At 38.7% G+C, this 15,467-nt stretch overlaps 1 protein-coding gene across 1 annotated transcript in view; it reads right to left on the bottom strand.

The window, feature by feature from the left end:
• Positions 1-15,467, bottom strand: part of THSD7B (thrombospondin type 1 domain containing 7B) — a 746,295-nt gene that overhangs the window by 393,389 nt on the left and 337,439 nt on the right. Inside the window, exons 7-8 of the mRNA XM_057745884.1 lie at positions 5,852-6,043; positions 3,995-4,229 (exon numbers count right to left, since the gene is read on the bottom strand). Of these exons, the coding sequence (XP_057601867.1) occupies positions 3,995-4,229; positions 5,852-6,043 (427 nt within the window). The remainder of the gene's footprint in view (positions 1-3,994; positions 4,230-5,851; positions 6,044-15,467) is intronic.

Here is a 15,467-nt window from a genome sequence, read left to right as displayed (position 1 = left end):
ATCACATTTCCAATTTTCATAAATTTCCTCTCAGTCTCCAAGAATACTCTCCTTGACCATTAGCAACTTACGTGCCCTACACGTCTAAAAACTATAATGTTTATTTTCTGTATCATTTATTGTCACTGACTCAAAAAAGGCTTTTGATACCTTTTGCGCTGCTGGTTCTCTGCGTGTGTGTGTGTGTGTGTGTGTGTGTGTGCAAGCGTGCACATGGGCATGCACTATACATACACTAATTTTGAATGCCTTGATGGAAGAATTCCATCTCATATAATTTCTTAAAAATGCCATATCTTAACACTGTGTAAATATTTAGTAACAGTAAGTGAATGATTGAAAAGTATTCTATGCTTTTGGTGCCTGAAGACAAATCCCTGGGGATATTAGGCAAATGTATCCAGCCATTTCCAAAAGAAAACTGAAGCCTTAAAAACCAGGCTAACATATGGATTCACGTTTTAGTTAGTAAACACAGTATGGCTTCTTGCCTTTTGTCATAATTCATACTTCCTACTCTCGTGTAACATTCTGATCCTAGATTGGCAATACTCTTGCTAAAAGGGTGAATGCATTTTATTTCAAAACATACATTTTCCTGGCCTTGCACTGGAGTATTCCACAATGACTGCCTCTGGGTTGCCCTGTAGGCTTCAGTTCCTATGCTGAAATGCATCAAACTGAGCTACAAAGATCTGTCATTTCTCAGTTATGTGTCCATAATCATGAGGCAGACACAATGCTCCATCTCTGTGAGCAGTCCTCCTACCCACGGATGGAGGGACTATCTCAACCTGCCAGCTTTTTAAACATTAAATGTGTAAATGGAGCTCTCCATTACTGTATCTCACCAAATGCCCAGTGTTTTCCCATGAAAGGCAGAAAGTGCCTTACAGGACCTTTGGATGGCTTTGAGTTGTGTGATTTAAATCTTTATTACTATTTTTTGCACACTGTAACTGCAAAAATAAACATTGAGTAGTAAAACCAAACCCCCCAAATATCCCAAGCTCTCACTTCTGTTTGCTTTGTGCCCTAGCTAGTCCTCATTTTCTGATATGATCAGTTCTATTACTCATACAATGGTAACATTCTCACCTGTACAATTACATGGAAACAAAAACACCAAACCTGGGAAGCAAGAACCTACAAAGGAATTCTGTGTATCCCAGTGCAGTGGGTTTAGAGATAAAACACGTTAGCCCATCCAGTCCATGGCGACACCTTTCTTTTTTCTACTCTGAAGGCCACTCTTTCTTTAGGATATTTTCTTTCCCTTCCCTTTTCCCAATGCCATTACCAACACCCCAAAGATTTCATAAATGGCAGGAAAATGTTTTCCACTGCAATAGCTTTCACATAAAAAAGAACAAAAGCATATTTTTCTGAATGGTCAGGGCAGAGGATACTTTCTCTTGCTGATAATCTCACTATTTCACTATGTGCTTCACTGGACACTAGGTATTATTTTCTTAGCTCAATTAATCTCATTAACCTTAAGAATTTTAATTAACTTTACTTAAGTCAGTGTGGGCTCCTCTTGTTTAGCAGGATCGTTTGGAGACATACAGTAAGAATTAAAACTAGCCTGCTAAGTCTCCAGCCTCATTAAAAGTGCAAAAAGTAATTAGCAATGTCTCTGCGTGTGTGTGTGTGTGTGTGTGTGTGTGTGTGTGTGTTAGGAAAAACATCTGTGCAATTCATTTTTCTGTGTTGGAAAACCGAGTAAAACTGGAGGTTATTCACTGTAATAATATTTTAGTCATACTTATTTAAATTATCAAACAAATGCATATGCATTTGTGAGTTATGCTTTAAACTATAAACTTTTGACCCTGTGGTTTTTCTGGTTAAAAAAATGTCATTAAAGTTAACATTTATATAAGCTGATGGGCTCAGAGACTTTTATAATAAACTGTCACTCAAAGTAATCATAAGGTTAGATGAGGAAGTAGAAGGCTATTTGAACATATAATCCAACTTTTCATGTCTAAATAGCCTTTAAAATGTGATGATAATGTATTTGGTAGTTGTCACTCTCAATTCTAATGCTCCTTTGCTAAGAAAAAAAACGAATTACATTCATATCAAGTGGATTTTTCCTATTGTGGTCCAGAGGTAAAAAGTTTTGTGGGAGGGAGAAGATCAGACTTCAGGAATGCTAAATTTGCTCACCACTCTAAAGAACTAATAGTTTGCTGCATTTCACATAGCATTTATTCCTAAACCTAAGCTATATTTATTTTTATTTGTATATTTAAGCTAATATTTAATGCATTTTTTAAGCAGTTTAAAATTTAATCACAAAAATGAACATTATCAGGGCTGCAATCCTTCTCAAGATAAAAGGAGTTCTCTTGTCTGCATATCTTTATAAGCCTTTTAGGATTTTACCATAACCCCATGAATTAGATTATCACCTTAACCAAGTGATATGCAAACATTATTGTCCATGTTTGGCTATATCTCCCATTGACTCAATTGGTCCACATGGCATTATGGATACTAGGTAAGTTGAGACATACTTCCAGCCCTCTGGAAGCCACATTTAGGAAGAGAAAAAGAGGACATCTTCCTGACTGTGCTTCACTTCAAGTCACAGTTATCTCCTCTTGCATTTTCATAGCCATTTGCTCATCAGATGCTCCAAACCCAGCAGTATCTGGCCAGTATGCCCTATATCTCCCATTAGCAGTTCGTTTCCTTAACTGAGCTTCTGTGACATTCCTTACACACAGCTGAAGTGGTTTCCATGGCAGTGTGGATAAGGCCCAGAGCCCATCATCATGAAATTAATCAGGTGTTTGAGTCGCCCATGACAGCAACACAAATTGGATTGAGTCAGGCAGAAGAGCAAATGCAGTTGCCTATGTTGCCAGGAAAGGCAAGAGTGCACTTAGACGGGCTGGGATCACGGCTTGATGCTGCCAGGATTTGTTTTACTTCAGTTTCTGCCTCTTTGTGAGCATCAGCTTTACTCTATTATCTTCCTGCTTTTTCCACCAGGCAAGACCATGGCTATTGCAACTCTCCATTCATATACTAGAGTATCATGAACAGAAAGAAGAAAGGGTTTCATTTTCCCAACTTAGAAATTCCTGGGGGACAGCTCTAAATTGCCTAGTTTGTGACACTAGACCAAAGCTCACACCAGCCCATCCTGATGACCCACCACTACTGAAGACCACTGGCATAAGGTCTTCCATGACTTGAAGGGAACCAGTTCGAACATGGCCACTTGGAAATCTCTATGCATAGGCCAGTTAGCCAGTCTCTGTATATAACTTAGGTCCCTTACATTTTCTTTTCAATGAGCCTTCCTACATGGCTCTTGAGGAAGAGTTATGTCTTCTCATTTGGTCTAGAGAAGAAACTCCCACAGCTGCGTTCCCCAGTCAATTACTCTTTTGCCTCCATCACTTGCAATTGTTCTTGACCCTTTTGGGTATCTATACCCTAGTCCCCATGTCCAAATTCTCCTGCAGTTTTTTTTTTTTTTTAATTTAATCTCCATGTACACAGTATAGCAGGCATGAGATTGTAAACCTACTTGAGGGGATGGATTAGTTTATTCAAAATGGCTGTATCGATTTATTGCTTACTGCAGACAAGATCAATGGGATCTAAAGAAGAGAACAATACAGCCCCTTATTTTCAAAGTGCATAAGCTACCTTCATGTGGACCTAGTCTTTATGTGATTGAAAAAGTGCCAAAAATACTGATAGCAGCTCTAGAAGATCTGATTACTCAAGCAGATTCAATATTTGTGGGCATTATATTTACTGTTACCTATTAATTAATGCATACATTATAACTCAGAAAAGTGTCTACCTTTGGTTGAGGCATGTTTTTTAGTCTTTGAGAGTCAAATAAAACAAAACAATACGTCTGTAGCACAAACTGAGACATATTCATTGCTTGACAAGTGCTTCTGGCTAAAAATACGCAACTATGCAATAATCCTATACACTTTCAATTAAATATTGATAATACCTTTTTGCCATCACTTGTCCCACATGACTCTTGACACAGAAGACCCTCCGTGTCTGAATGCCCACACCACACGTAGCTTCTCCATTCCAGCCAATGGTTGCATTAAGGGCAGTTACCAATGTGTCTTCAGAACAGGGGCCCCAAGGTGATGTCTCCCAGTAGAGTTGCATACAGGAATGGTCATTGCACAAACGATATTCTTGGAGGGCCTGAGTAGGGGGGCATGGTTTTCCACCTGGAAAAATTCAAATCAAAAAGAATAGAGAGCTGTTGCTGTTATTACCATGTTGCTGCTATTGTTACTGTCATTCTTATTTTTTATAGTTTTTACTGTTTTAATGGTCTAGAAAGACAGCCTTTTGATATAATCTTTCAAAGGCTTGAGCCACTGCACCCTGTTTCTGACTCTATGGTCATGGTTCTTTTATCCTGAGTAACAACCTGAGGACAGTACATTTCACCCTTCTTTCCTGCTTAGCAGGCAACAGTATGCCAATTAGAGTTTAAAAATCAATTGATTCTACTGCTCATCTCTGGGTCATGCATCTCTGAGACAAACTCCAGAGAAATTTGCTTTTATTTTAATATGACTATGCCTGCATAAATTAGTCAGTTAGATATAACAGCCCAAGACCTTGAAGTGATATTAGGTCAAACACAAATACTCATACACACATATTACCTACATATGGTCTCTCTTTCCTAACACTGTATTATTTTTCTCAGAGAATCACTTTAAGATATCCATCTTCCCTCAAGCAGTACATTTTACTGCAATTTGAGAAATCCAGAAATCTCTCTTAAAGTTTGGCAGGAGAGAGCCCATCATTAAACTCTGAAATAATATCTGACAATGTATTATCCACTGGCAGGGAGACCAGACAGATGTGCATCCTTACACTCTTGGGTGAGTCAATCAGATTTCATTACCATCTTTTCTTTCACAATTTTATATGCATGTAAAAACTGGTATTTATCTAAAGTATTGACTTTTTCCCCTACTCTCCCACACTATAATGTTTTATTCAGTGGGCCAAATGCTTGAGAAGATTTGTGACCTTAGTTTTGTTATTCTTGTTATTTTTTTCCCCATTAAATACTATTGACTTTTTTCTCCTTCCAGAAATATCACAGACAAAAGAGGGAAGCCACTGCACTTTAAGAATATGAAAATCTTCATTCCTCTTGACCCTAGCCTCATTTCTTAGGTTCACAGAATAGAATCTTGCCTAAAAAGGAGTCCCTCAAAGCCAGTGGCCATATTGCTCTGCTATCCCAACTGAGCTGTCGGCTGATGAAGCCAAGGGAGGGCCTGTAAGACATGAAATGACGTATGTGTCTGGGGACAGAGACCATTGCTCTAAATGATAGGAACAGCTGCTCCTCTAGTTTGTTCTAAGTCACCCGTTTCCATCCCCATAGCACATTTTAGCTTCTTCAAAGCCATTTTCATATCCTTCATCTTTTTCCCTCTCACCACATGCCAACCTAACAGAGCAGGAAATGAGGACATACAGATCAGTACTTTGCCAATGTTAGTGGCAGCTCCTTGTCAAGAAGCCATGTCTCTTGATTCCTAATTTAGAACTTGTTTTACCAGACATAGCCCAATTATGTTCCCAACTGCATGAGCAACCTGAAGCTGGATGTGTATCAACCAAGCCTTGTTTTCTTTCCTGAAAAAGTATGATGAAAATTAACATCTATCTGACTGCCATGGCCTGTACATGGTATGGGCTAAAACAAGTCACATAAACATGGGAACCCAGCATAGATAAACCAGAGGATTAGACAGAAAGCATGGAAAGCAAACTGTTCATCTGGATTTAGGGAATACAAACCTTTCCTATGACTCACCTTCTCCAGCCAAAGCCAGGATAGTCCTTGACCTGGTCTGTTTCCCATCTGAGTTTTTATTTGAACAAGACTGAGAGCAGGATGACCACTCTGTCCACTCGCTCACCACACAATCCATCCGGCAGGGAATCTCACAGGCCATCTGTTCAGGAGGAGGAGATGCTGGGCAGAGAGTCCCTGATACATCTTCTCCTGTAATCAACAAGAGCAAAACAGATGCCGATTAATGTAAAACCGAGGCCAGTCCCAGGCACACTGAGGGTCATCACCTCCTCCATTACTTCAGTTTAGCTTAGAAGTTTTCGCCTGTTGTCTTAACCAGTAACATGCAAAAAAAATTTTTTTTTTCAGCCGTTCATAATATTTATGTCAAGAAAAACTGTCAGGAGATAATTTGGCATTTAGAAAGGTAGATATAGCAGCGAAACTGCCATTTGTCATCCTTCCCAGGGACAAGTGGGCTTCTTCAGGAACAATTAAGCCATGGATGGCTGGAGACAGACAGGATTGACGTGCTATTGACAACCACATGTAACAAGTACATGTGTTTCTGCAAAATGGGAGTCAGAGGAGTCTGTTGGCCTGAAAACCACAATTTATGTTGAGCAATATATTCTGCAGCTCCCCCCACAGTCTAATTTTCTGTTGGGTGCCTTCACCTCCAAGTATGCAATCCTAAGCAAGAGTATCACACAATGATTCTTTTGTTCTGTTTGTGCACAGTGGAAAATAATCCAACACCACAATGGAAATGAATCTGTGGCTAAAATTACATAATGTGTTGAGACAAAAGTTGAAAGCAAGTCCAAAATTTTCCCTAATCTATTCATGCTTTGAATGATGTGATGAATTACTCACACCAACACACACACACACATACACACACACACACACCCCTATGTGTGTGTGTATGTGATAATGGGGGATGGAGTTTTACAATTATCAATAACATACAAGACTAAGGGGATCATTTAGAAATTGCTTTTCCATATCTCAAATGATTGCAATGAATTTTTTTCTAAACTCTCTTTTAGGTTATTTATTCATTATTTTTAGAATTCAAATATTCTTCTTTATAGATAACAATTCAACTCCTACTATCGCCCCCTCCATTTAGTCACCTCATAAATACAGATGGCCTGAAGAAGTAAAGCCACTCATGGTTTGAAGCAACAACATGAAATGCAGAATGGCAAGTCTAGGAGACAGGCAGTTTTGTCTTTGTGACTTTACGCCCATGGAATTCTCCTCTCATAATCTGTCTGACACAAAAAAAAACTGTGAAAAGGGCCTAATATTTATGCAGTATCTCCCCTGTGCCAGGCCCTGTCCTCATAAGATGCTCTTAGAGACAGGTGTGACCCATCTTGTTTTGTAGATGAGGAGTCAGTGGCTCTGGAAGGAAAACTTGCTCAGGGTCACACAGGCCTGAGTTCAGAAGTAAATGAAAACTTTCTGACTCCAAAATTCTGGTTTCTTCATTAACCATATTGTGTCTAATTCCAAGAGATGGATATTCCTTTTCAGAGGGAGTAAATAAAACAGGCTGACAGTGAGCAAGACTGCCTGGAGCAGAAGCTAGTGCCCTCCTAAGATCTGCATTCACATTGGCAAATGAGGCCAGGCTCATTGCCCTTGAGGCACAAATAAAACTTTTCAAGCATATTATGAGAAGTCATAGAGATTCTAGCAGATAATCAAGCTGAAAGATCAGTTCCAATCACTCTCTTTTCAGTCTCAATCTGTTTTCAGGTTCAGTCCACACTGGATAGTACATGCAAACATGCACTCGGACACACACACAAATACAGCTTAGGGGTAGTGTTCTCCCAAGTACATAATTGGGCAGGTCAAACAAAACATGCAAACTACATCTAATCAAAATTCAATTTTCACATTTGTGAATATTATGAGCATACTTTATTTACAGAAAAACACTTTAAAGCAGTGTCTTGCAAAGAACATTTTGAGAAATAAGAGATATTTGAAGGGTTCTTATTTTAAAAAGGAGGGGAGGGAGCTGAGACATACTAGATTAAAATAGTAAAATTAGTCTCACTACTGGAAAGTAGTAAGTGTTGAAAATCCCAATTGCCCTTTTTAACTTCCTTCGATGGAAATAGGATGTAGTATTTTTCAGTCTTATTTGACCAACGGCCATCCTTTGTTGGGGAGCATCTCTCCCAGAAATGGTATTTTTATTAATATATTTTTAGAAAATCCTGCCTCCAAGAGTTATAAAATTATCAACTACTATTTGATGAGCACATACCACATCCAAGGCATATAATGGGAGAAATATACGTGAAGATACTATGATTTATCCCCCTAGAACTCATGATTAATAACAGAGGTGAGCTATAAATACATAAAGCTGAAACCTACTCCAAAAGTAAATGTCAAGTTGCAAAAGTGTGTTTTAAATAAAGAATGCCGTAGTGATTTAGGGGCAAGAAGGACCTTTGGGGAACTAGGCTGAGAGCAGAAGGCTTTCAACAAGGAGAAAGAGATAGGGTGAGAATCGGTGGCAATCAGGGAGGCCATGTCAGCCAATGCCAGTGTCAACAAAGGTATAGTGATGGAAAATACAAGGTATGTGGAAGACAATCCTGAAGCTGCCTGAGGAGAAGAGAAAGCCCATGTTGGAAGAGTTATTTTGCCGAGGCCAGCTCGGCGACTCGAGGTGAGTGATGGGTGCCGCAAGCTTGAAGAAGACACAGACACAGACTGAAGAGAAAAGTGGGACCGGGGGGCTCAAGACCTCTCGGATCAAGAGCCCTGCTGACTCATCCCAGGTTGCTTTTATTGAGTTCGTGGGCTAACATTCTCAGGTTACGCCCATAAACAATCAAAGGCCTCACATGACTGAGGCAATTATCTTTGTTTACTTCCTAGGTCCGAGTTGAGCAGGTGTGGATTTGAGCTGGGGGTGGAGAGCAAAACAGCCCTGGGGGCAGGAGGCCTCTCTCAGATATTGGGGGTCTGTGCCCCACCCCTGTTGGCCCCTCTGCGACTGTGCCTGTCTTAGGTTGTTCCTCCCTTGAGGAATCTTACCCGTCTCTGGCTAACCAGTCATCCTCCAGGGCCAAACAGGGTGATATAAGGAAGGCTCCATGCACCACTCCTGTTGGCCCCTCTGCGGCCGTGCCTGTCTTAGGTTGTTCCTCCTCTGAGGAATCTTACCCGTCTTTGGCTAACCAGCCTTCCTTCAGGGCCAAACAGGGTGATATTAGTCTCCACGCCCCGCACCCTTAGCTCCTCCACTGCTCAAGCAGGACATTCTGAATCCCATCGCTCGGCCCACATACTTTAACATTTTCAAGGTTTCAGAAAGGTTCCCGAATGTCTTCCCACGTTATTTGACGTCAAATTCTGAATAACTTAGACTGGCACACCAGTTTTGTTCTATTTCCATCTTCCTTCAATTCCCAAATGCTCAGCTTTCCCATGACCCAAATTTAACATCCTCCCTAGTCATCCATCACTCAGCACCCTTATTATTCACTTCCGGTGCTGGGATGCTCTCTAAAACCTAAGCTTTCCCATAAACTGATATACTCATTTCCACAGTGCAGTGAAATGTCAATACTTCCACCAACACTCTGATAGCTTGTCTATACAGGCTAATTCAGAAATGTGAGCAACCAGATAAGTCATGCTTTAGTGAAGCCAAGCTAATTGTCACGAGCAGGCTCTTCAATTCGTGTGTGAACTACTTTATAAGAAATCTTGCCAAAGAAAAGCTGCACAATGAGGTCCTAGTCACAAGTGGCCTAACCGGACACAGTTAAGTATCTGAAGGTGAAGCCTAGCACCACTTATCCTCTTGAGTATATCACTTAACTTCTTTGAACCTCAGTTACCTTGTGTGCAATAATTAAATAACACTTACCTTTCAGGGACCATCTAAGGACTAGAAATCAATTATGCAACATACACAGCAGGGTGTCCAACAACAGAGGGAGGACTCAGTATAAAGCAACCTTAAAAAATTTTGTTTGCAAAGATGTACACCACCAAAACCTAGCGGCATTCTTGATCTAAAAAATCTAGGTATGTATGCCGTAACCATGGAAAGCACTTGGTTTACCATGCATATAGGTGTACAAATAACCAGCAACAGCTTCAGAGACTGGTTAGCACAAGAGATAAAGACTGTTTATAATTACCCAGATCATTTTATTTATATGTGGTTCCTCTAAACCACTCAGAGCCAAAAATAAAGCACTTGAGCCTGAATAATCTCATCTGCCCATCTACATTGGTATAATTATCTTCCCATTGCGCAGAGAGAACTCGTTTCAAAACAGGAGCATTTATACCTTCCTGTTTTCATTTTCATGGGTGGATCAATGAGACCAACTGAAATCTCAGGTGAGCGTGGAAAATAAAGCAGCACGTGGGACAGAAACAGTCATTAAAAGTGATTTTCACAAGCTCTTATAATCTAATGTCACAATAAAATTGAATATATTTAAGAGAAAAACTGAATTCATCTTTCAAAAAAACAACTCTAAAATTCCTTTCAGTCCTCATCAGGCTCCCTGGGATCAATAACAACAAACTCCACGTTTTCTCTTTATGGAGTGAACTTATTGAAACCAGTGTGATTCTGAAAATATGGGATATGGTGCTGCTCCAACTTGTCACTCACGATTTTTTAATAATTTAATATGGTGAAATCCACATGACTAACATTAAACACTTTATTTTTTTATTTGTTATTATTATTATCATTGGCTGCAAGGCATGTGGGATCTTAGTTCCCCTACCAGGGATCAAACCCATGCTCCCTACAGTGGAAGCGTGGAGTCCTAACCACTGGACCATCAGGGAATTCCAAAATTAACCATGTTAGAGTAAACACTTCAGTGGCATTTAGTAAATCACGACGTTTTGGCAACCACCACCTCTATCTAGTTTTAAAACATTTCATTACTTCAAAGTAAAACCCTTTACCCATTAAGCAGTTTCTCCCCATTACCTCCTCCCTCAGACCCTGGTAGCCACCAATTACTGTTCTATCTCTACAGATTTACCTATTCTGAATAGTTTATGTCAGTGAAATCATATAAGTTGTGATCTTTTGCATCTTCGTTCTTTCACTTAGCATAATATTCTGGAGGCTCATTATGTTGTAGTATATATCACTACTTCATTCCATTTTATGATGCAATAATGTTCCATTGTATGTATATACCATGATTTGTTTATCCATTCATCTAAATTCATACTTGTTTGAGTATCTGTGTCCAATTATTTTCGGTATATAACTGGGAGTGGAATTCTAGGGTCAGATTCATCACTCAGTTTTGTTTGTTTGTGATTTTGGAGACCTTGGCATAGATGACCAGGTGACTAGGTCTTGGCCATAGTTTGTACTACTCTTCTCATGTTTGCTCATTCCTGGCTAAAAACAACAGTTAGATGAGGGAAAGAAAGATTCTTTTCTTTTTTAAAGTACAGTTTATTTACAATGTCGTGGAAGTATTAGGTACAGCAAAGTGGTTCTCTAAATGTTTTGAATATATATATTCCTTTTCAGATTCTTTTCCATTATAGGCTATTACAAGATATTGAATATAGCTCCCTGTGCTATACAGTAGGTCCTTGTTGTTTATCTACTATATATATAGCAGTGTGTAACTGTTAAAACCAAACTCCTAATTTACCCCTCTCCCTGCCTTCTCCCTTTAGGTAACCATAAGTGTGTTTTCTATGTTTGTGAACCTACTTCTGTTTTATAAATAAGTTCATCTGTATCATTTTTTTTTAAGATTCCACATATAACTGATATCATCTGATATTTGTCTTTCTCTGTCTGACTTACTTCATTTAGTATGATAACCTCTAGGTCCATCCGAGAGAAACCTTCTTGAACATATGAATAAACTCAAGATTCCATAAAAATGTTTCTTTTTTCTGATTCAAATGTATATGGTACTTAAAGTATAAATAACTCCTGACAGATTCTCTCTGGCTACTGGTCAAGCAACCATGTTAGCAACACTAATGTAGCTTTCAGATTTTTGAGCTTTCCATATCAAACTAATGTTTAAACCATACCTATGCTATATACTATACCCTGTGGCATTCTTTGTTTTATAATCCTAAGGAACTAGAATTTAATATTATGAGCTACCATCTCTCTTTTACAATGATAGTTCTTAATTTTCTAACCTATACTATGTGTCCAAAATTAGAAAAGTTATAGACAAAATTGAAATAGAAAGAGGAACCCAGATATCCACGAATCTACAGTCAAATTTTTAAAGCAGACCAGCATTTTGTCATTATGCACACTTCAAACTACCCTACTTTTCCAAAAATAATGCAATTTAGGTACTTTGTCGATATTTCTCTTGTATACTGTTACACTACCTACGGAAAATAATGAAGCAGTTATCGAAAATACTCTGCATGTCATAAAATTTTATGTCCTATTTAAATCTCAGAAAAGAATGCCAATAAACGTTGATTAAATGCTTGCCGAGAGCTAAATAAGATGTCAACGGATGGTACATAGCAAATTTACTGGAATTCATATGCACTTAATTCCGTTTTTTAAATTTAAATGTTATCTCCCTAAATGCAAGTAGCCCCTGGCCACTTCTGGACTGGGACCCTAATCAACTAAGGAAATGTTTATATTTCAAACCAATAAAATATGAAAGAAAGCTAAGGGCTAAACAGACGCTATGTGCAACTATGCAATGCCAGCAATGCAATTAATTTCTGCTTGCTAATTTTAACATTTGAAGTGTATTTGTCTATCTACTTTGCATATATAGGAAGGCAAACTTTAAAAAATCTGATGCTAAGTATTATCATATTTATAACAACAAAAACAACTGCAATAATAAAATAGCATCAGCACATGATATTTGGGAAAGCACAGAGTGGGCTATACTCTGTGCAAACCACACTGTTTACTGAATATCCACATTGACATCATTAGTTAGATACTATAGTCACACCTGAGGTACAGAGAGGTTAAAAACACTTGTTCAAGAGTCACATGGCATGTACGTGTCTAAGCTAGAACTGGAAAACACATCTGTTAGACATTACAAGCCACATTCTTAAACATTTTGCTATATTGCATCCTGGTTCATCTCTCACATATGTCTTTCTTAGTATATTACTTTCAGCTGGTGCCAAACCATAAAGAAGGGATTCTATACAATTCATTGTCAGCTAGTCAGTAAATTTAGTATTGGAAAGAATAAGCCCGAAGGAGTGAGCAGTTTGATTATCTAGGAATTGTGTTATAAGATGAGGCAGAATGGGGCAATACTTTTCAAAAAACAGAAAAGATAAGCAGACAAAAAAAAATTCCGAATGGAGAGATGGAAAAATAAGATAGAATGCAAGACCAAATAGGAACAGGAAGCTATACACATTCAGCAAAAACAGTATAATGTATGAGTAGATAAATGACACAAACACAAGCAAAAAATACAATAATGATGTAAGGATGCTCACAAACTGAAAAACTACAAAACTCTAATAGTTGATAAAAGGAAAAAAAAAAGAACATTAAAAGCAAAGGCTAAAGTAAACATAGAGGAAAATTCAAACAAACATTAAAAGGAAAAGACTTTAGGTAAGAAACAATAACAGCTAAAAATAAGAAGACAGTATTTCCAAGGTAAACATGTTTACAAAGGCCGGAAGTTAGCTGAAATTGCATCTAATGGCAGGTGAGGTGTTTGTTCAGAAGCCTAACTAACCAGCTATATCAAGTTCCTCAGCATATAAGAATAAAATAGCAGCTAACACTTTGATCACTTAAAATGTATCCAGCATAAAGTTACATTTTATATGTATTTATTAACTCACTCAAACTTCAAAGCACGAATAATAGTAAACGTATATTGTACAGAGTAGATGTTAGTTTTTACTCTAACTGAATTATATATATCAACTCATGTAGATGTCACAACAATACTATGAGGTAAGAACTACCATTATGTTCATTATACAGATGAGAATCTGTCCAAAGTCAAACACAAGTAAAATGCTGGTGCTTGAATTTGGACCTGGGCAACCTGGCTCTAGAGTCTATATCTTAAACACAACGCTTTTTGACACTCATATCTTCTACTCACTGTCAGGACAATTTATATCCCTGGCTACACAAAACCCGATCTAGTGCAGAATCAGTCCAGTGTAAAGAATCCCAACACCTTTAGCTCATGAATCCTGTGTGTTGCTCAGGGTGAGAGAAGATGCAAAAGGGCAGAAAAAGTATATGATTTAGGAGCAAACTATAATTGCTCAAAAAAAAAAAATCCACATAAAATCTAATAAAATGTCTCAGTAGGGACATGTCACATTTTCTTGGTCTCAGTCACACATTCCAGGGGTAGGTAACCTCTATTTTATGTGTGTGGAAAAGGTCTGAAAATTACACACTTAGGCTGAGAAAAAAATAATTATTTAAACAGTTCTGTTTTTGACACCAAAATGTGACCTTGAAAAATAACTAATTTTTTTTTTTTAACAACGACATCAATTTGCTCACAAGCAGCAATTTCTGGTTGGTAGCCAGGGCCAGATGGGAGTTGAGGAAGGAGGAGGGGAACAGAAATATATCCATTTAAAGTAGCTTAGCACCTCGTGATCAAACTACATCTTTTCAAAGTTAACTCCTTCTCAGTTTTTCAAAGTTTCTTCCTCTCCTTTCTTCCCTTCTCTCTGGGTGGCAGCTGAGTGTAAGAGCAATATCTGTTTCAAAGCTGCACATCCTCCTTTGAATTTAGCTCCTTCCCGACTGAGCTATTTCCACTGACTTGGTCTTTGTGTATCATTACCCAGTCTTTGAAGGTGCATCTGTATCTGCCGCTAATTTCTAGGGTCCCTGTCACAGCTTCTGATTTTCCAATCCACACACTTCATACTCAACAAGACCTGACTCCAAGCTAGTTCTAGTTTCTTGGGGCAGTCAGCACCTCCACATCCCACAGTGGGGCATGATTTCAGGATCGCCCCCAGGTTACATATAAACTGCGAGGACCAGGATGGGAGGGTGATGAGCAGCTGGCTCACATCCACTCTGTGCCTAAACACAGCAATCACTATTTCACTACAGCAGCCTCATCACTTTACGTTGGGATGTAAGGAACACTGTGTGCAGAGGCTCTTCCTGCAGCCTCACACCTGGGAATAAGGTACTGGCCCCTCTGCTTTTGTCTTCCCTTTAACCTATCTGAAATGTCCACAGTTTTCATTTCCTCTGCCAAATATTTCATCTGCAGAATGAGAGGAGACCAAGAACCCTCATGTCCATGTACCTCTTCTGGACATCCTCCCTAGGTTCCTCCTTTCTGATACAGGAAACTGGCCAATGCAGGATTCTGATTTATGCTAAATCTGTATTGCTAAGTCTTCTAGCTTCTCATCTGGATATCTGGAGGGGGCTCTTTGGAATTTACAAAACATTTTTCTTCCATATGCCTGGCTCTTGCATATAAAAGCCTGTTTTCAGGATTATTATCTTTGAAAAGAGCTTCAAGATTTCATTTTTGGGCACTGATTTGTTCTGTTTGCATTTGAGATATAATAATCCTAACTTTTTTGGACATAGTAGACAGCTCAGAAATTTGGTGAGGTG

This window comes from Hippopotamus amphibius, chromosome 8 (genome assembly GCF_030028045.1).
Source record: "Hippopotamus amphibius kiboko isolate mHipAmp2 chromosome 8, mHipAmp2.hap2, whole genome shotgun sequence".
NCBI classification, from domain to species: Eukaryota; Metazoa; Chordata; class Mammalia; order Artiodactyla; family Hippopotamidae; genus Hippopotamus; species Hippopotamus amphibius.
The sequence above is the reverse complement of the archived record's forward strand: the minus strand, read 5'-3'. Positions and strand labels throughout refer to the sequence as shown.